At 33.8% G+C, this 22,767-nt stretch overlaps 1 protein-coding gene across 1 annotated transcript in view; it reads left to right on the top strand.

The window, feature by feature from the left end:
* The window catches only part of LOC143080265 (hepatocyte growth factor receptor-like), a 53,079-nt gene extending 30,640 nt beyond the window's left edge, over positions 1-22,439 (top strand). Inside the window, exons 13-20 of the mRNA XM_076256007.1 lie at positions 1,036-1,279; positions 2,588-2,773; positions 4,292-4,375; positions 9,569-9,747; positions 10,919-11,028; positions 11,998-12,157; positions 19,965-20,101; positions 22,062-22,439. Of these exons, the coding sequence (XP_076112122.1) occupies positions 1,036-1,279; positions 2,588-2,773; positions 4,292-4,375; positions 9,569-9,747; positions 10,919-11,028; positions 11,998-12,157; positions 19,965-20,101; positions 22,062-22,173 (1,212 nt within the window). The 3' untranslated portion in view covers positions 22,174-22,439. The remainder of the gene's footprint in view (positions 1-1,035; positions 1,280-2,587; positions 2,774-4,291; positions 4,376-9,568; positions 9,748-10,918; positions 11,029-11,997; positions 12,158-19,964; positions 20,102-22,061) is intronic.
* Positions 22,440-22,767: the final 328 nt, after the last annotated feature.

Raw genomic sequence — 22,767 nt, 5'->3', positions numbered from 1 at the left:
GACAGTGGTGTAACAGTACAACATAAGAACAGACTATAAAAACCATTTGGAAAAGACGTAACTCATCAGATGAATACAAATAGAAATACATCTATCAAAAACACAAAGTGGATGTTGACGGATATTTATGCATCCATGCAACAACAAGACATTAAGTACTACCATTATTGAATGCGATACTCACAAAACTATGTTTACACATTAAACTATTGAATATTACAGAAAGTATACTTTACATATTGAGCAATACCATCATTTAAACAAAGGTGAAAATGTGTTTTATTTCAGGATTGAGAATTGTTGTTCGCCTTATTTATAATGAGCAATATGTTAATGATTAAAGATATGTAAAAAAAACCTACCTATCTATATACCTCATCGTTCAGTAAAATAATGTTTTCCTTAACATTATGTACATGTCTGAGCATCATAACCAAACAAAAATAAAATAAGTACAATTCACGTATATGTTACTTTGCGATGTACGTGTACTAATAAAGTATTATAATAAAGAGTTAACAAAAATGATAATAATCATGAAAATTAATTAAAACACACTTTTTTCTGTGTCGATGAATGCATAAAAGGATCTGCGGAGTTTACATAGTAATAAACAAAAAAAAATGAAAAATCGTCATTGTTTTTTATTAATATAAAGTACTTATTTAGTATCACCAGCCCAGTAGTCAACACTTCGGTGTTGACATGAATATCAATAATGTGGTCATTTTTATAAATTTCCTGTTTACAAAACTTTGAATTATTCGTAAAACTTAAGGATTTTCTTATCCCAGGCATAGATAACCTTAGCCGTATTTGGCACAACTTTTTGGAATTTTGGATCCTCAATGCTCTTCAACTTTGTACTTGTTTGGCTTTATAAATATTTTGATATGAGCGTCACTGATGGGTCTTATGTAGACGAAACGCGCGTCTGGCGTACTACATTAAAATCCTGGTACGTTTGATAACTATTAGTATTGTTACATATTGTTACATATATACATTTCTTATCGTTTATTTGTTCACCTGAAGGTATCTGTTGGTGCTAATTGGAAGACTGTTCTGGGACACATAAAGATTTGCAATGTAAATAATCGTCAGAATCAATTAAAGAACACAGTTGTTGGGATTGCTTTGGGCATATCTGCTGTTTTGATTTTAGGTCTTATATTTGTTAAGCGCCGGCATCATTTAGGAGGGTTTCGTAAAAAGATTTCTGTTATGTATCTCAACAACCAAGAAGATAGAAATATGATAGGTCCACAAAATGAAACAGGTAATAAGATATATAGTTATTATAAGTTATTTTGTAAAGTACAAATCACTCTCATACTAGTTGGAGGTTTAGTATGCTATAACCCAGATTTAATTAATCAGTTTCTTTCGTTTGGTGAGAAGCTACTAGTATTTAGTTCTAATTTAGAAATGTGTTTCAAGCACACTTAAATATTATATGTGCATTTATATTAAGATAGACAGGCTGAGAAACATCAAGTAAATGATAAGGTGTTTACTTATTAAATTCAAGAGTACACATGCTTGTCAGTTGATGATATTACCGAAACGTATGATTACTTGCAAAAAACATTCCTACAATATATATGAATTTGTCATTTATTATTCCTCTTGGAAAAAATGAGGTAAAGGTCAAGAATAATTAAGGCAATAGATAAACAGAATAATGCTCTCAACTTCGTACTTTATTAGGTATTTTCAACGTTTTTTAATTTGGGCGTTACTGATGGGTTTTTGTAGACGACACACGCATATTATGGGGTACACAATTTTAATCCTGATGTCTTTGATGAGTTTATTTTATTTTTAAAACTGAGGATAAAAAACTATTACAGCAAATTAAAATTTATGACAAAGTTGAATAGCTACTGTTTTAGTCTTGGGAATACTCGACCAAACATTGAGACAATATATATTGGCGTATATACTAAATTTAGTCCTGGTATCTATGGTGAGTTTATTTACAACCACTGGGTCGATGCCACTGCTGGTGGATATTTATTTCCCCGAGGGCATCACAAGCCCAGTAGTCAGCACTTTTTGTGCTGACATGAATTGTCATTGATATGGTTATATTTATAAATTTACTGTTTACAAATTTTTGAATTTTTTCAGGCATAGATTACCTTAGGTGTATTTGACAACACTTTTAGGAATGTTGGTCCTCAATGCTCTTCAACTTCGTACTTTATTTGGCCTTTTTAACTTTTTTGGATTCGAGCGTCACTGCTGAGTCTTTTGTAGACGAAACGCGCGTCTGGCGTATATACTAAATTTAGTCCTGGTATCTATGATGAGTTTATTTATATACATGCAATGAATGTTTATGTATATTAAATTTCATGATACTTACATCCAAATCCAATTGTTGTGACAGAGACTAAATATTGATATCCCGGATGTTTGTATTATCTGCAGATATTGAAGCTATTAATTTCGTACAAATAGTTTTACAACATTTGTTACGGCCTTAATTAGATATAGTGATAAAATATTCAATAGTGTGTATTCTTGTCCAACCGGACACAAATGTTTCAAATTCATTTTGATTCAACTATTTATGCATTAGGTAATTCGCCGGAACAAGTTACGTCAAGCTATGACCAAATAGATAGCACTCCATGGATGTTTGTTGAAGAGGCTACACTAAATCCTAATCCACGATTTGACGCTTTTGAAATTGCAGACATTCTGAAGCAGCACAATATCTTTATTGATCGCAATTTGGTAAGACTTCGGCAAGATGTTGGTCAAGGTGAGTATTGTATGATCCTTTAAACAATATTGCTTCCCGTAGTTTTTCAATCTTTTTATATTACTTCACATAACAAACCCATTAAAAACTGTTCAAGCACAGAAAAAATGAAATTCAAAAGGTTTAACCTTATGAAAAGATTCTGTCTAATTCTGTGAAATATGATGCATCTCAAAAAAGAAAAAAAGAAAACACGTTATATTTTAAATTCCATTCCAATATATTAATGACGTACATAAACTGATGATTCCTTATGGATGTACTTACATCTCATGTGTACTGGTGAACAAGAAATTTGATATGCTTTTTACACAGTAAGACTTTTATGGTAATATTCTAAACAAAGCACAAAACTGTCGTCATTCATCTTAAAAGCTAGTCAAAACTTTAAACAGACTTATAAAGATGGGATATAGTTACGATACTATTGTCGTGTCATTAAAGATGGCATTTTTGGAATAATATGATTCACTAATAGAGTTGCATCAGAACTAAACACATTTATTAAAAAACCAGTTGTTGGCATGACACGGGTTATGTTCTTTTCATGTTATGATGGTATGATACTAAACCCCTAACGGGAAGGATTGTGCCTGATATTCATATGATGAAATCATAATCTTTCAATCAGTTTAATTGAAGTCTGGAGCTGGCATGTCAGTTAACTGCTAGTAGTCTGTTGTTATTTATGTATTATTGTCATCTTGTTTATTTTCTTTGGTTACATCTTCTGACATCAGACTCGGACTTCTCTTGAATTGAATTTTAAATGTGCGTATTGTTATGCATTTACTTTTCTACATTGGCTAGAGGTATAGGGGAGGGTTGAGATCTCATAAACATGTTCAACCCCGCCGCATTTTTGCGCCTGTCCCAAGTCAGGAGCTTCTGGCCTTTGTTAGTCTTGTATTTTTTTAATTTTAGTTTCTTGTGTACAATTCGGAAATTAGTATGGCGTTCATTATCACTGAACTAGTATATATTTGTTTAGGGGCCAGCTGAAGGACGCCTCATGGTGCGGGAATGTCTCGCTACATTGAAGACCTGTTAGTGACCTTCTGCTGTTGTTTTTTCTATGGTCGGGTTGTTGTCTCTTTGACATATTCCCCATTTTCATTCTCAATTTTATTATTGTTTCGGAAATTAACACATGTATGCTCAATCCAGTTGTTGGTATGATACGGGTTATGTTTTCTCGTGTATGTTATTATGGTATGATGCTAAACCACTTGATGGTCAATTCAGGTCTTAGATCATTTTGAAATCAATCGCATAAAATCTGTTGCGTGCATATAGGTAGCGGGAGGTACTAGCGCTGTCGAGGCATCTTGTCGGACTCTATTATGAGCTCTTTCGATTCCCAAATTTTCCCATGATTTAGACTTATGATATTATGAGTGGCAGCGGTATACTACTTCTACATTTTAGAAAGAAAATCATGATATGAAAATGCAGCTACTTATTATTCAAATTATTTTATTTAATTTTCCTCTAAATAAGTTCTGACTTTATTCACAGGGAATTCGGTATGTTTACACAAGGGGTATCTTTCATCAATGGAAAATAGGGGAAAACAACTTGTTGCCGTCAAAACTGTTCTGAGTAAGTAACAAATATATCAGGAAAAAGCTATACGTTACACAATTTTGTCAGTTTTGTTTGTTTTGTTTATTTTGTGTTACATAAGTCATCTTAGTGTGTAGAAGTAATTTGATATACAAAGAGCTGGCATGTCAGTTAACTGCTAGTAGTCTGTTGTTATTTATGTATTATTGTCATTTTATTTATTTTCTTTTGTTACATCTTCTGACATCGGACTCGGACTTCTCTCGAACTGAATTTTAATGTGTGTATTGTTATGCGTTTACTTTTCTACATTGGCTAGATGTATGGGGAAGGGTTGAGATATCATAAACATGTTTAACCCCGCCGCAATTTTGCGACTATCCCAAGTCAGGAGCCCCTGGCTTTTGTTAGTCTTGTATGATTTTTTATTTTAGTTTCTTGTGTATAATTCGGAGTTTAGTATGACGTCCATTATCACTGTACTAGTATACATATTTTTAAGGGGCCAGCTGAAGGACGCCTACAGGTGCGGTAGTTTCTCGCTACATTGAATACCCATTGGTGGCCTTCGGCTGTTGTCTGCTCTATTGTCGGGTTGTTGTCGCCTTGAAACATTCCCCATTTCCTTTCTCAATTTTAACTTTTCAATTTCTCAGAAAGTTAGTGTTGTTCACTTTTTTGTTAATTTCAACACTACATCCCAAGTAAAGAGGAAAGGCCAAGTGTAGATATAAACAGACCTGTCGCCCTTCCCCATTTGTACGCTACACATAACATGAATTTAAGAAACCACATTTAGATCAACCAAAACATATGTAAAAGGAAAATAGAAACAAAAAATGTCTAGATCAAAACCAGATATTGTATCGTTATTCCTACGATATGAGGGCCATAAGAAGTACAAACAATAGTTTAGGCACACAAGTATAATTCCAAACAGTTACATCATGTACGTGTACAACGTCATCAGTGTCAGTGCTAATATATGGAGCGCATCATAAACATATACATATCGTTACATCCCCTTTCTTAAGAAAAAATCTTTAAAGTTCTTGTTCTCAAAATTTCTTTAAACTGATCTTAACTCGCGATTGTGCCATTTAAAGTATTAATTAACTTTTACTACAGAACATATTTACAGTCCATCACTAGAAACCCTACTTTTATAAGTCCATTATAAATTCACAATATCAAAACCCTAATCTAATTCAAACTAAAAAAAAAAATCAAACAGGCACATATTTACAAAGTCCATTCAACGCACTACTGTACATACATAGTCCTGAAGATGTTTCGGTCTACTACGAATACGTTCTGAGGTTCTGATAGTTGTTAATCGGCCATCCTTTCTTTATAACTTTCGAAAGAATTTGAAGTTCTTCATCTTCTGCGGTAGCTGATTGTAGTGTTTTACACCTTTCGGCGGTGATCGGTAAGAATTGAATCGCATTCACAGTTTCAACTTCCTTCTCGGTTTCCGATCTTTTATCTTGTCCACTTAGTTCTTTGTTAATGTATGCTCTACTCAATGTATCTGCCATGTACATTTCAATACCTGGTTTGAAAACAACAACATATTCAAACTTTTGTAAGCGTAACAACATTCTTTGTAGTCGTTTCGGAGCGGAAAGCAAAACTTTCTTACATATAATCTCAAGCGGTTTATGATCTGATTCGACGACGATTTTTCTTCCATATGTGTATGTTTCAAATTTTTCCATTCCAAAAACTACTGCTAGTAATTCTTTTTCAATTTGAGCATAGTTTTCTTCTGTTGGTGTTAATGCTCTCGACGCATAACATACTGGTTGTCCCTCCTGCAACAAGCAAGCACCCAGTCCTGATTTCGATGCATCACACTGCAAAATGACTTCTTTCTTTTCATCAAAGTATCTAAGTACCGGTGTATTTGACAATACGGTTCTTAGCTGATCAAATGATAGTCCGTGTACGTGAGGATCCCATTTGAAATCATTTTCGGACTTAAGCAATTGTCTAAGTGGAGCGGTGATTTCGGATAAACATGGTGCAAACTTCTGTACATAGTTCACCATGCCCAAAAGTCTCTGAACTGCTTGTCGGTCCTCAGGTATCGGCATTTCCGTAATAGCTTTCACTTTTTCGGAGTCTATTTTCAGTCCTTCAGCGGTAATTCTATGACCAAGATAGCTAACTTCCTGTAATCTTAGTTTCAGTTTGTCTTTATTTAGTTTCAAACCTTTCTGTCTACAACGATCCATTAACCCTATCAGGTTCTTATCGTGATCTTCTTGTGCGTCCTTGTCGTTGGTTCCGCAACCATATATCAAGATATCATCATGAATAACTTTCACGCCTTTTAATCCCTCGAGCGCTTCATCCATTCTACGCTGGAATTCCTCGGGCGCTGGCGATATACCGAACGGCATTCTCTTCCATCGGTATCGTCCCCACGGAGTTCCGAAAGTTGTCAAGTAACTAGTCTCTTCCTCTAACTGCACATGCCAAAATCCGTTTTTTGCATCTGCTACTGAGAACCATCTTGCTTTTTCTAAATCTGGTAACAAGTCGTCGATCGTCGGAGTCGGGTAATGATTCCTTTTCAACGCTTCATTCAGTGGTTTCGGGTCTATACAAAGTCTTATTTTCCCGGACGATTTCGTAACAACAACCATCGACGATATCCAATCGGTCGGAACATCAACTTGTGAAATAATATCTTTTTCAATCAAAGTATCGAGTTCATTTTTTATTTTGTCTCTAAGTGCAACTGGCACTTTCCGTGTAGCGAGCTTGACTGGCTTAACGGTTTCATCAATGTCTAACTTCAGTTTTCCGGGTAGCTTTCCTTCTCCCTTAAACACATCTGGATATTGCTTTTCAAGCATCTGTTTTGATACAACACTTACAGTGCTATCAGTTCTTTGATTTTCAGTTTTATCATCTACTTTCGAAATATTGTCATTGTGAATATTAACTTTGTTCACAGTAATTAATTTCATCCTCTGAATCGCTTCAGATCCTAGAATCGGCTGTACATTTCCAGATACAACTACGAATTCTAAATTGTACCATTTCTTATTCTTCGGATTGACTATTGTGATTTTCCTCTTTCCAGCAGGTTTAGTTTCGGTCTTGTTGAACATAACAAGTGTCTGATTTGACGGTTTTAATTGCACAAGTTCTTTATCATTGAATATTTTCTTGTAGTCTTTTGTCGGAAGAACATTGACGGTCGATCCACAGTCGAGTTGGAACTTAACTTGCTTGTTTTGAACATTCATAATTGCATTTATTCTTTTTAGTCCAACGGTATTTACGTCTTCAACAATGAACATATATTCTTCATCAGACATATTTTCATCATCGGATTGTTCGATGTTGTGTACGGTTCTTCTGTTCTTTTGTCTAAAATTCGGCTTGTTTGCACTCGGAGTCGCTCTTCCGGATTCACATTTGATTTTGAAATGATTTGACTTGCCACATTTTCCACATGTTTTGCCCCATGCTGGACATGCTTCTCTTTTCTGCACGTGTTGTCTTCCACAATACTTGCAATCTTCAAACTTCTTATCGGTTTGCGGTCTCGGAGTAAAGTTTTTTCTCGGTTTCTGATCCCGTCTCTTTACATACTGGACCTCTTCTTGTGAAATGTCCTTCATTTGGATGCTAGTTTTCTCATTTGCTCGGCAAACGTCTACACACCGATTTAAAGTCAGTTTCGCATCTTGTAACAACTTCTTTCTTGTTGAATTTTCACGTAGGCCAATTACTATTCTGTCTCGAATTAAGCTTTCCTCTATTGTGCCATAATTACATGTTTTGACTAATGTGCGTAATGCAGCAACATATGTATCAATGTTTTCACCTTGCTCTTGGTCTCGTTTGTTGAAACAATATCTCTCATAAGTTTCGTTCGTTTTACCAATGCAAAAGTTCTCAAATTTCTCAATAACGGCATCTATATCATTAGTTTCAACTTCGTTAGCAAACACGAATCCATCAAAAATTTCTAGTGCATCTGCGCCAATGCAAGTTAAGAACGTAGCAGTTCTTGTTTTGCCCTCTTGCTTCTCTAATCCTGTTGCAATTTCATAGTTAGTCCACATTCGTTTAAAACGTTTCCAATTTGTAGCAATGTTTCCTCGAAAATCCAATTTCTGTGGAAACGGCAGATTAGTGTTAATTATGCGTTCCGTAGAAATTATTGCCTCAGCGACCACTTCAGCTTCATTATCAGCCATATTGATAATTAATATATATATGAAAAGTTTTCTTCAAAATGAGAATGATTTTCGAATATAAATTGTTAACAAGTCATAAATAACTCACGGTACATAGCGAATTGTATGTCCTTGAACAAAACGTGTTATCCAAACAATGCCGGGATGCTGGCGTCTCGCTTCAAATGTTATTTATAAACTTTTCGGTGCACATAATTCACTAATATGATTTATATTGTTCGTTTGCAACCACATCTGACACCATGTATCGTTATTCCTACGATATGAGGGCCATAAGAAGTACAAACAATAGTTTAGGCACACAAGTGTAATTCCAAACAGTTACATCATGTACGTGTACAACGTCATCAGTGTCAGTGCTAATATATGGAGCGCATCATAAACATATACATATCGTTACAGATATGTAAAAAGGTTCTAGCACTTAGCATTCTAATCATCTTTGCTAAATGTCTTAACTCAAGGTAGCCATATTTCTTTCCTTCCTTTATTAGTGAAGAGCCGAGGTAGGACTTTCTTTTTGCATTCTTGAGCGTACACATTTATATGACATTCTGATTTAAAATATATTCAATCAATAGACCACTTTCGAGTTCATCCGTCACCGGAAAAAACTCGTCAATTATACGCGCCTTTATCACCGTCATTTTTGCGTTTAGGGGCGTCGTCACTTCCTCCCAATGTTGAGCGAGTGGTTGGAAAACTATAATTCTATATTGTACGAATTATTCGGCAAATTGAATTCTCAAAATTGACAATCAACACTGCTGTCATTAGGGAATTGTCAGTAAGTACCTACAGAGCAACTATTATTTCTAGTTTATCCTGCACAAAGACGATCACTAAGACGCTTGATGAACGTAAATAGTGCAGGGATACAGGCGAGCCCCTCTATCTGGTAAGTGACGTCATAAAGGCGTGCATAATTGACGAGTTTTTGCCGGTGATGGATGAACTCGAAAGTGGTCTATTTTCTTCCAATGCTTATAATAGTCTATAATTGTAGACTCTGGAAAACAGGACATTAATGCCCTCCTGGATGAAGCTATGATCATGAAAGATTTTGATCATCCCAATGTGTTGTCACTACTTGGCATTTCAGTCGCTCCTGGTAAATTCCCGTTGATTATTTTTCCATTCTTGGCGAATGGCAATCTTCTGTCTTATATTCAAAGAAATGATAATGTAAGTTAAAATAGATGTCATTTTTATTCTTGATGTTGTTAACTGATTCAAGAGTGACAGGAACGCGTACTATATGCTTGGTTGATCTAAATTCGTTATAATGATACATTATTCATTTTAAAGTGATATTGTATGTTTTACTTTTATTTAGTAATAAGTAAATTAGTTTTAAGGACTGAAAGTATTTATGACCTCAAGCATTGAATTGAATGTAGAAATATGGGCATACTAAAACTGTCCTTCAGTTTGGCACCCCTTTGGTTGAGTTAAAATTATAAAACGCAGACATGTCCACTAGGATGATATGAAAAATTATTACAAAATAAATCAAAGCACAATTTTAAAGAAAAAATAACACTTCTCAAGATAACAATTGACGCGAGACCAGAAAAGTTATTATTTATAGCTTATACATTCAGCTGGTTATTTTCTATAAATAGACTATCGAAATAATCATAAAAGAACAAACAATAAAAATCAGCACAGAAAAAAGCGTTTAACATAACGGTATAATATATTACAAAACACAATAAATGACAAATTACATCATACAAAACATCACACAAAACTTGTTCGCAGCTATTGAAAGCAAGCTCATACTATTTTTGTTACCTTGCTTTTTTTCGTATGCTATTAAATATTAAATTTCGATTCACATATCAGTTTTAAGAAATTAATCTTTCGAACAAATGAAATGCATGCTCGAATCACCACACTCTCCATTTTGCCGTCCGACATGAATTTTGAGAAGATCTCCTCAAATATATAAAAATGTTTGCGCTTTGTCTGACAAAATTATCAAAATTATTTCATGGAAAAACTTCTTAACTGTACGACATATAAATTTGTTATAAAAGAGAGATACCGAACATAATGAATTTATTTTTAAACCACAAAATTAGGCTAGTATATGAAACAAAATCACCTTATCCTTATGAGATTAGCAGGCCAGATGTCCAATCCACATGCGAATATAGTCCATACAAAAAAATAAAAAAACAAAGTAAATTTTTGTAAAAAGTATATTTTAGTTGCAATGATATCTGAGTATCGAATGATAATAAAGTATAGTTTGGATAAAAGGAATAAAAACATTTTTCGTTTGTTCGTTGATCTTTTTTTTTTAATCGTTTTATCAAAAATGCTTTAATTTTATTGACATTCTCTACAGGTGCAATCTTGCAAAGACCTGATGACCTTTGGACTAGATGTTGCTATGGGTATGGAATATCTTTGCAGCTTAAAATTTGTACATAGAGATTTAGCAGCAAGAAACTGCATGTAAGATGTATGAATACCACAAACATTTCACATCTCTTTCAAACCCTCGATGTAGTTAAAATTGTAAAAATATATTATGAATTATATTATGGTTGTGGTCTGTTATCTATTACTTGCTTGACGAAATATTTCTCGTATCACGTAAACTTGTTGGTAGTATGATATGAAAAAGTGGTACGAAAACTGCGTTTATTTGATTGGCTTATCCAGCATCATGCGACGATATAATGACATTTCCATTGGCTATTTGCTAGGTCACTGATTTCTTCGATATTTCTTCTATGGCAACGAGCATATGCGATTTTTTTCAATGAGATACAAACCACTTACGCTTATCACCTTGAAATCTTCTTTTTGACAAATTTTATTACGTCCTAAAGCTAACAAAAAGTTTTATAATGTCTGAAGTTAAAGTTTGACGCCGAAACATTTTACTAGTACATCATGCTTGTATGTACAATAGGTTATTTCAACGATTCGCGGATTTTTTTATTGTACACAATGAAAGTGTTAACCATAAAAGAAATAGGTATACAAACTCGTGAGAGTTTGATATCGCTTGCTATCAACTTTCGTTATTTGATTTAAAAGGTAATAATAGACTCTACGATGGCTTGTTTATTATTATATTGAAATTAACCAACTCGAGTTGATAATAAGTGATATCATAATCTTACTAGTTATGAAATCTAAAACTACGGTTTTTCATCTTTTGTATTTGACGAAGTTAGTAGATGAATGAATCAGTAATGGAAAGAAGTGACTAAGCAAGCAGTTTGCAGGTAATGGATGAAATGAAACTGATTATAGAGATGATTTTTGTAACACTCATCACTCGTTCCTAGAATTGCCTTTATCGAGAACGCTCGAGGCACAAAGTTAAAAAAAAAAAAAAAAAAATTATAAATCCAGAAATCATAAAGACCAGAAGGGCAAATATGGAACATACACTATTTATTTACCTAACAGGGTGGATGACAACTTACAAGTTAAAATTGCAAACTTTGGGCTGGCTAGAGATGTATATACACAAAACGTCTATAGCAGTGATAACAAGAAAACGTTACCAGTGAAGTGGATGGCTCCTGAAAGTTTAAAAAATGGGATCTATAGTACACAATCAGACGTCGTATGTATATGAACAAATTTATCTGATTCAATTACTAACGTTATTCACATTTGTTTACATTGATGTATAAATATAATGTTCTTTGATAAGACACATGTATTATTGATAGATATATAATACAATGACATTTTATATTTTGGCGCGATTGGTCTGCATCAATCGTTTACAATGATTCCGCATTTGGTAATTGTGGCATGGCAACTGACATTTGTTTTAGAACTGTTAAATATCAAATACAAATATGTTCGAAATATACACATGTATTATCCTTAAAAACCAGAAGTCCGACGCATTTTGATAGGCGTTATAATTCTAAAACATATTTTTTGTTCTTTTTTTAAATGCCCTTAATTCTGAAAATTGAGCACACGCACTTGTCTTCAACGAATATGCATGTATATCGTTAATTAACTTGTAAAGGTATATTAATTATTTCTCAAAGAGAAGTGCCTGGGGTTTTTAGAATAGAGAAAAAATGTCAATGATAACTCATCAAGCATCCATTTAACAATTAGAGAGACATAAGCTTTCGACCGGTATAACGGAAAGACGCCGAAGGGAGACATCTTTTGACCGGAATCTTAATTTGCTATATATTCATTTTAATTATCATATCTTAGAGTTCGACCCAAACATATTCATTTTTCGATCCTTATTATGTATATAAAATGTTTTACTTAATTTCGAGTTAATCTCTTTCTAGCCCACTTCGTGATGATTTAATTTCTATTAAATTGTTTCTATCTCAGATAAATATGTATATTTATAACTATCTCCTGCTATGCTGTACATCACAAAATATAAAAGAAACGTATTGTGACGTTTTTGACAAATAGCAGTGCCTGGATTTTTATTGATATTGTCTACATAGTTTTCTCTATATTTCTGCCAACCGTACTTTGTATTATTTTATTAAAGCAGTTAATGTGTGTATTCTGTTTCATTATTACCTATATATTGTTTAATCGTTTTAATATTGTATGTTCCAGAACGATAGAAAACGTCTGTTTTCTTACCGGCATCTTTTGATTAATTGTACGTTACTTTCACTTTCATTGTTACCGGAAGTCACGAGTATTATTATAAATATAGTGACCCTAGAAATCGTATAAGAATATGTAGACTGTCCTGAACATGTTGTAGTTATATTTTTGTATGTTTTTCAAATTACGGACACATGTTAGAGTATTTTATGTAAAGTTTATTTAGAAGAGAGCTTTATTTCGATTATTGTTATAAGTTCTTATGAACTATTCTAATATGACGTGCTTCTCTCGCTTTGTAAACAACACCGTGATAAAATTCTCGATATATCTATACTTAGCGCAGACTCCAAGATTCACACAAATGGCTGTTTAAATATGCCTCCCACGTAAATCCACATGTATCGTAACCTATGTGTAAACGGTTGTGGATTTCGCTGTGTTAACAATTACAATTGAATAAAACCCTACAGAACATTTATTCTGATTCTGATGCATAACAAAAAGAATTTACACATTAGAGAACGGAAAAATGGACAAAAACAAAACAAATTAAAATTCCGCGAAATTCCAGTAATGATTTTTGCGCATTAACGTCATTTCAAAACATGACGTCATACGAATGAAAACGTCAAAGCTGAAGGTTTTTCTATTGCGTTTACCTTCTAAACTCGGATACAATTGCATTAAAATAAAGTATTGAGGTAGGTGTTGCTTGTTTTCTGTTCTATTGCAATATTCGAACATTTACTGATTTCAGCAAGTCAACATGGCGGCTCCTTGGTTACAACATGTCAACAGTGAATTTGACGGTAGCTTACGATAAAAAATGCAAATCTAAAATTGCAAATGTTGGGTTTACTGAGAAGTAAAAAAAGTAATCACATTTTTTTCTAGCGGTTAGTTAAGAAATCATTCATGCAGGTTTATTAGATTTGTTTTACATTTATCGAACAGTGGGTAAAATAGAACAGCCACACACACGGTATACCCATCATCGCTTCAGTTTTTTAATGATCGTATTTGTCCTATTAGAATCGAAATAATTCATGGAAGCCATAGATTTGTTGTAAATTTACACATGGCCTGGGCCGTGATATTCGTTAATTTTATCCCTCGCTAACGCTCAGGATAAAATTCGAATATCACGGCCCAGGCCATGTGTAAATTTCCAACAAATCTATGGCTTCCATGAATTATTTCTTAATTTTTGCACCGACGTTGCGCACCTATTCGTAGTTATTGGGCTGTATCGACGTCATTTGATCAGACGTTAAGTGCAAAGATATGTACCTTATAAGGAAGTCTCCTTATTAGGTCATTGATTTCACCCCATATTTGGAATGTTTCTCACGCGAAATAACAACACTAGCGTAAGATTTATAGTATTTTACGTCAGTTCCAGCTTGTCCCTGCCGCCGGCTAGCAGCTTTATTTACTTTCTCATAAATTTCAAGGTACAGTTGTCTTTCTAAAGCAGAAGTTTTAATATCTTTTAAGTTCCAGAATATTGCAATATTTATGCAAAATAATTATTTATGCAGTTCATCTAATTGTTCCAGTTTCCAGTTTTTAACGGAGGCAGAAATTTAATAGTTTTAAAGAGAATAAAGTTTGATAATGAATTTTAACTTTAAATAAGAGAAAGGTGCGTAAAGTCGGCAATAGTGTCCGTTTGTTTTAAATATTCAGGGTTGTTGTTAATGGGGTTAGGAACATTGTGACTTATTTATTTGTGTAGTATTTTACTTGTATTTACATAGAGAGTTGCTGATAGTATCTGTGTTTGTTGAATGCTGATTTTGGTGTAGCTGTTTTAAAGAATTCTCTGTTTGTCTAATCTATACGAAATATTGTTAATTATTGATCGCTGCTTTAAAAGATTTATATCTGTCCATTCTTGTTCCTGTTGTTATTAATATTATGTCTGGTGAATAAAACTTGTTATACATTTGAAGCGACTTTGTGTTTACATTCAGAACATCAAACTAAGACTGATCTGATACTTAATTACAATACATATAAAAATACCATCGTTTTACACACACACACATAAAAAGGAGACCGTTTGCCGACCTAGAAACTATATTTGTGTGATATGCAGTATGCAGTAGCGGTAGCAGTAGTAATTCGGAGCATTCACATTTCCTGCTTATTTCTTTTGGTTTGTTGTTGGTGTCTGTCCGGTCTGTTGGTTGGTTTGGTTGGTTAGAAAGGTTCTCTCACCGGTTAGCGAAAACGCTACATTTGGCGTCGTCGACAGGATTCTACAGTTTCAAAGTGGAATTAAAAGATCCTTTATAAATATGTTGTTCATTTTTATTTTTATGATTTAATTGGTGAGAGGGCAGTGACAGTGCGGTAGAGAGATGACTAGCAGAACACCTCAGCGGCTTTAACGTTATACCGGTGCTGGTGGTAGGGACGACTGGAACTCAACCCCTCTCATGAGATTAAGGGGATATTCAATTAAGGGACAATGCAGACTTACGTCAGATATTTAAATGCTGAGCGAGGAGTTTAGGGTAGAGACAGATGGTTCGGACTCTGTGGATATTCTATATCCGCCTTCACATCCTAGGCAGGTGCATGGGCGGAGTAATCGCGAACTGGCGGCATCGGGCAACAAGGGGCTACACCACATTAGTAGTACTGATCTTTGGACCCTACTCAGATCAGGGTTGTGCTAATGCTGCTGAGGGGTCCACAGAGGGGTTCCTGTAAACCGGGAGAGTACTTGGGCCTGTGCATCCAAGGGGTGAGACTTCGACCGTGCCTTCTGCAGGGGCCGGCGGGGCTACGGGGCAGGTACCAGATTTTGTAAGCTGGTGGCAGTGAAATTTACATCAGTGCCGAATTGTGCACCTCCTCCTCATTTTAAAGAAATGTAATAAATTTTATGATGTTTTCTATTTTTATATGCTCGGGCGGCAAGTATTCTTCCTACTTGTGTGATCGATACAGGTTCTACTATTATTATTTTAAACTCTTGGAAATTTCATCAGATTCCTGAGACAGATAGACCTGAATTTACAAGTCGGTGAAAAATGGCCAATGGTCGTATTATACGCCCCTGGGAAAGGCTGAATTTATTTTTGATATTGGTTTTAAATTATAAAACATGAGATGATTGTGGATGATATTGAGTCACAAGTAGTATTAAGATTTGATTTTTATATTATTTTGTGCAAGCATAAATGTAGCTTAGACTTGGAAAGGGAAATTTTACGCGTGGGAAGCTAAAGTGCAGAGCAGTAGGTTTGCAGAATCGGAGTTGCTGAAAAGGTTTTTGTTCCAGCGGATTCTGAAATCGTAATTATATCTCTTTAAGAGACGGATTCATTTAATGATTGCCTTGTTCTCATAGAACAGGGTCTACTGGTAGCTCGTACTATTATAACTAAATCGAAAAATGGTTTTGTTCCTCTGAGACTTATTGATATATAAGTAAGCTTTAGCAAGTTTTACAGAAAACAATGGGCTTGCAGAGGTGTACGAGTATGTAGGTTCTATTTACTCTCATAATGGTGGAATAAAAAAAAAAATTGTGGGTTTGATGATGTTCCGTCTGTATCCTGTTTTGTTCCTGTCATGTATGTATCCTGTCCAGTTATCGTCATGTCACCCATGTCGAGTGTATCATGTTTAGTTACTGGCATGTCTCTCGTGTCAACTGTATCCTGTTTAGTTCCTGGCATGTCTCTCGTGTCAACTGTATCCTGTTTAGTTCCTGATATGTCTCCTGTGTAGTCAGTATCTTGCTCACCATTAATTGCAAGATTGGTGTTGGTTGTAGGCCAAGCTTACAATTATCTAGTAACATTTGGTAAGATAACGATAGGTGGTACGTTTTTATAAATTGTATTTTAAAAATAGAAGTTTAGAATTTTAAATTCAAATGTTTAAGTGTAGTTCATATTATAGAAATGTAATGGTTTTAGTAATAACTTTATCAAAATATGAAAGTATGTAATAAAAGTCTAGGTACATGTTATATTTGATTTGTCTACTAGTACAATTGTACATGTGTACGACTTTGATTTCAAGATCTCGTCTACAAAGATAATCCTGATGACAACGAAGAAGATATTTAGTGGACTCTCTAGTAGTGATATGTTATCATGAAACAGTCCACTATGGCCTTAATGTATACTTATTATATTTATTGTTCAGAATTGTAAAACTAAATTTAAAACAGGGGTGGGAATAAGAAAGAAAATTGTAGTTAACATGTATATGGGTTGTTAAAATTATTAAGGGTTAATTTGTGGATATAATATTTTATATCATGTATATTGGAAACCTATTACAACTTCGATGTTTAAAAAGTGTTGGTTTATTATTGCTATAGTCATAATGTTAGTTACTATGTGTATGTAAACAGTATATTATCTATGTGAAATCAGGTAGCAATAGTTACCAGTTACCGTAGTTGGTTATGTATAACCCGCGGTCGGGGCGACCTCTTTTTGTAAGGAGGGGGTAATGTGACGTTTTTGACAAATAGCAGTGCCTGGATTTTTATTGATATTGTCTACATAGTTTTCTCTATATTTCTGCCAACCGTACTTTGTATTATTTTATTAAAGCAGTTAATGTGTGTATTCTGTTTCATTATTACCTATATATTGTTTAATCGTTTTAATATTGTATGTTCCAGAACGATAGAAAACGTCTGTTTTCTTACCGGCATCTTTTGATTAATTGTACGTTACTTTCACTTTCATTGTTACCGGAAGTCACGAGTATTATTATAAATATAGTGACCCTAGAAATCGTATAAGAATATGTAGACTGTCCTGAACATGTTGTAGTTATATTTTTGTATGTTTTTCAAATTACGGACACATGTTAGAGTATTTTATGTAAAGTTTATTTAGAAGAGAGCTTTATTTCGATTATTGTTATAAGTTCTTATGAACTATTTTTGCACCGACGTTGCGCACCTATTCGTAGTTATTGGGCTGTATCGACGTCATTTGATCAGACGTTAAGTGCAAAGATATGTACCTTATAAGGAAGTCTCCTTATTAGGTCATTGATTTCACCCCATATTTGGAATGTTTCTCACGCGAAATAACAACACTAGCGTAAGATTTATAGTATTTTACGTCAGTTCCAGCTTGTCCCTGCCGCCGGCTAGCAGCTTTATTTACTTTCTCATAAATTTCAAGGTACAGTTGTCTTTCTAAAGCAGAAGTTTTAATATCTTTTAAGTTCCAGAATATTGCAATATTTATGCAAAATAATTATTTATGCAGTTCATCTAATTGTTCCAGTTTCCAGTTTTTAACGGAGGCAGAAATTTAATAGTTTTAAAGAGAATAAAGTTTGATAATGAATTTTAACTTTAAATAAGAGAAAGGTGCGTAAAGTCGGCAATAGTGTCCGTTTGTTTTAAATATTCAGGGTTGTTGTTAATGGGGTTAGGAACATTGTGACTTATTTATTTGTGTAGTATTTTACTTGTATTTACATAGAGAGTTGCTGATAGTATCTGTGTTTGTTGAATGCTGATTTTGGTGTAGCTGTTTTAAAGAATTCTCTGTTTGTCTAATCTATACGAAATATTGTTAATTATTGATCGCTGCTTTAAAAGATTTATATCTGTCCATTCTTGTTCCTGTTGTTATTAATATTATGTCTGGTGAATAAAACTTGTTATACATTTGAAGCGACTTTGTGTTTACATTCAGAACATCAAACTAAGACTGATCTGATACTTAATTACAATACATATAAAAATACCATCGTTTTACACACACACACATAAAAAGGAGACCGTTTGCCGACCTAGAAACTATATTTGTGTGATATGCAGTATGCAGTAGCGGTAGCAGTAGTAATTCGGAGCATTCACATTTCCTGCTTATTTCTTTTGGTTTGTTGTTGGTGTCTGTCCGGTCTGTTGGTTGGTTTGGTTGGTTAGAAAGGTTCTCTCACCGGTTAGCGAAAACGCTACAGTATGTTCGAACCTCGACATTGACATTTTTGTCAAATAAGAGAACAGATGAGCAAACCGTTAAATATAGAATAAAGGACTTTTTGTTTTTGATACTGACTTTATCACAGTAAAATATCAGGTGAGCCCGAATGTCAAATTTCTGTATTTTTCACAAAGCATCAACATAGAGGGGGATAGGAGGGTTCCTGATCCCGAAATCCCGGCCCGTTTAAAAACACGAAATCACGAGGTCCCGAATTTAAATAAAGTAAATCCCGACATCCCGAAATCACGAGCTTAAAAACACCCGATCCCGGAGTCCCGATAAAGGTCCGGAGTAGTGATTTGGTCCAGTTGAAAAAGGTCAAAAATTAGCATTTCGGAAGCTGTCAAAAGATTTCAAGCCCCCCTTCACATAATATCCTATCCATGCATCCATGACCCCCCTCGAGCATAGTAAGTAAGAACATTAGAATGATACGAAACCTTGCTAAACGTGTGCATAGCTATATTTTATGGCAGAGGGCTGTGCACATGGATGGCATATCTCACAATTGAATTATATTTTTAAAACAAAAATTCACTGGTGGATTCAGGAAAAACATTTATAGCAGCAGTAAATAACTATTAATAACTAAGTGTAACATTTTATTCAAGAAATTACAGTACAGAGGTAAACATCTAACAAATATCTATAAGTCTATCCATTTTAAACTTTGGGATTCTTCTTTAAACACTTTATCGTTTTAATAATTAAAAAGACGTTTCTTTAAATATGCAAATGAAGATATTTTATTGATAGATAAATATTTTGCATCACTGTAATTTGATTTTTTGATATACTTCAAATATCTAATTTTAAAATGATTGTTTATTGTAGTGGTCGTTCGGTGTAGTTGTTTGGGAATTATTGGCAAGAGGTTCCGTGCCTTATAGCGACATAAATGATTTTGACATGTGTAATTACTTACAGTCTGGCGAGCGGCTGAATAAAACTGATTTCTGCCCACCACAATTGTAAGTTAAGATACCTTATTTATTGATCAGACAACATTCTGCAATGTATGCAAGTTTTAACACTCATTAAAGAAAGGTGTTTGTTAGAGATTGATGTATGCCATTAATTTCATACAAATGAGATGTTAAGCTAGTTATAAAACCAGGTTTAATCCACCATTTTTTTTTTAATAAAATGTGCCTGTACCAAGTTAAGAATGTGACAATCGTTATACGTTCGTCTGATGCCTTTATGATTTTGACATTCGATTAGGGTAGTTTTGTTTTGAATTTTCTTCGGTGTTCGGTATTTTTGTTATTCTAATTTTTCAGTACACACAATGCGTCTTGTTTGAATCTTTTTCATTAGATACATTTTCTGCAGAATGTTTGGAAAGCCTCTTCTTTCTTGTCTTTAAAGTTTTGATAGGTGGCGTTCCCGTAGTGAAACTTGCGTCCTACAAATTGTATTAAAAAAACTCCTTAGTGTTACGTGAGTGTTCTGAAAATATGCTTAGGTAAGACTTTAAAAATTGTTGAAGGGGTCTATAATAGCATTGCTTGTTGAATAGAAGCTAATTATATAGAATGTTGCCTCTATATTTGTGGTAATAGTAGCCATAAGGAAACAAGAACGAAAATAAATAAAAGAATGAATCTGAACGTTCAACGGGTAGAAACCGATTAGATATTGCCTACTGATAGCCCGATGTCAATTATTTTATTAGAAAGACTACCGACTTATGTATATGTCAAACATCTAAATAGATAAATGAACAAAAATGTCCCTTGCTTCTTTCACCTACTATGGGCTTAACAAAACATAGTGTATCTGAAATCCCATAAAATACTAAGAGATTAGACTGAGTTTAACCTATTGTTCAGTGAAGATTGCCATGGTGCTAAATATTGACCACTACTGATTCCTTTTTATTCGAAGCCTAACACGCAGAATGTTATGGGACACATTACTTTTCTGAGAGAGTCTCATTTAGTTATTTGAATGAGTTTAAACATTAATTTTAATATACTAATATATTTTTTAAACTTTAAGATTAAAAAAAAGAATATGATTCTATTATCCAAATACCAATATTCAAAAGATTTACAAATTTACATACAAGATGAGTCTTCATCATATGACACCTTAAAGAATTATAACATTTATAACACAGTAGCTACTAGGCTGTTTCCTCGTAAGTAGAGTAGATAAACGTTATGATATTAGAGCCAGAGAAAAACGTCCAGAGTGCCATCAAACCAAATGTGTTTTTTGTCTACTACTTAGGTTCGTTATTTGTTCATTTGAGACTAGTTATGGAATGCCATTGACAATTTCTGTTCCTTTCTTAATTCACCAGACGCGCATTTTGACAAATAATGTCTTTAGATTGATTTTTGAGGTCAGAATATTTAAATATTCAAAACCTTGTACAGACGTTGAATAGATTGTGTTAACTAAACGGGACACACGTTTTGCATAACCCGGGCTATGAATCAGAGTTATACATGACGAAGATCTACTCTTTAATTTATAATGATTATTTAAAGTTCTAAAAAATATCATTGAACAGTTCCAATTATTCTGCACTTGACGAGAATTTCGACAAATAATGACTTTTCCGTGATGATCGATCAAAATTATTTGAAACTCTTGCAAACCACGAACAAAACAAAATGGGACAGATACATTCCATAATTTAAAAAGATTTATAAAAATTCATATCAAATTTTTAATGAACAATATCCGGATGTTCATGCAAGTAACAACGTTCTAACCTACTCAGCTGATGATATCCTCTGAGACAAACAGTCCTCCAGCGGACATATTGACCAAATGGTATGCGTAGAACGTTACATTTAAGGGGGTCATTAAACGGTACACAATTTACTGCACCAGATGCATAGCTCTTTTAAATGTAGTATTTTACTCTTGAATTTGTTTACTCATATGTGTTGTGATTTTTTTCTTTTTGTCTAGATATGATTTAATGCTGAGATGCTGGGAATCAGACCCAAACGACAGACCAACTTTTCAGGAGATAAATCAGAGGATCACTGGATTAGTAGAACAGAGATTGAACAATGTTTAATGACGGAGAATTTATAAACAAATATCTTTATACACTAGAATATGATTTTCATTTCGAGAATCTGTTCATAAAAGGTTTAGTGTAAATATTTTCTCAATTATTGTTCACTTTGTCTGACACAAATTATGTCCCTGCTTGAAAAGAGGTAGTTATATATTTTACACTATGTATGATGATCTATCGTTTGTGTTTGTTCTGAGTTCTACACTTGTAAGACTGAATGTCCAGCACTCTAGTTTTAGTATTCACTAAGTTCAACTTTATATGTCCAGTTGTCTCGAAGTTCAACTTCCTGTTATTGAATAAATATTTGAAATTCTAAAATATCTTATTTATTACATTGGGCACATTTTGAAAATATTTGAAATCAATGGGGAAAGTGTAGGACACAAACGATGACCCTTTTTGCATATGACATTATAAATGGACATTACTAAATTTGGTCAAAGTGACGTTACCCAATTACGTATTTTGTCTAACTTTTGTGGTAATTAGCATTGGTAATAAGTTTCATAACATTTCGTTGAGATAAACATAAGTTAGAGGATGAAAAAACTAAAAATTCATAACAAAATTTAGGGACATGACTCTAGA

Source organism: Mytilus galloprovincialis, chromosome 1 (assembly GCF_965363235.1).
Source record: "Mytilus galloprovincialis chromosome 1, xbMytGall1.hap1.1, whole genome shotgun sequence".
In the NCBI taxonomy this organism is placed as follows: domain Eukaryota; kingdom Metazoa; phylum Mollusca; class Bivalvia; order Mytilida; family Mytilidae; genus Mytilus; species Mytilus galloprovincialis.
This window is presented reverse-complemented; position numbering and strand designations above follow the sequence as displayed.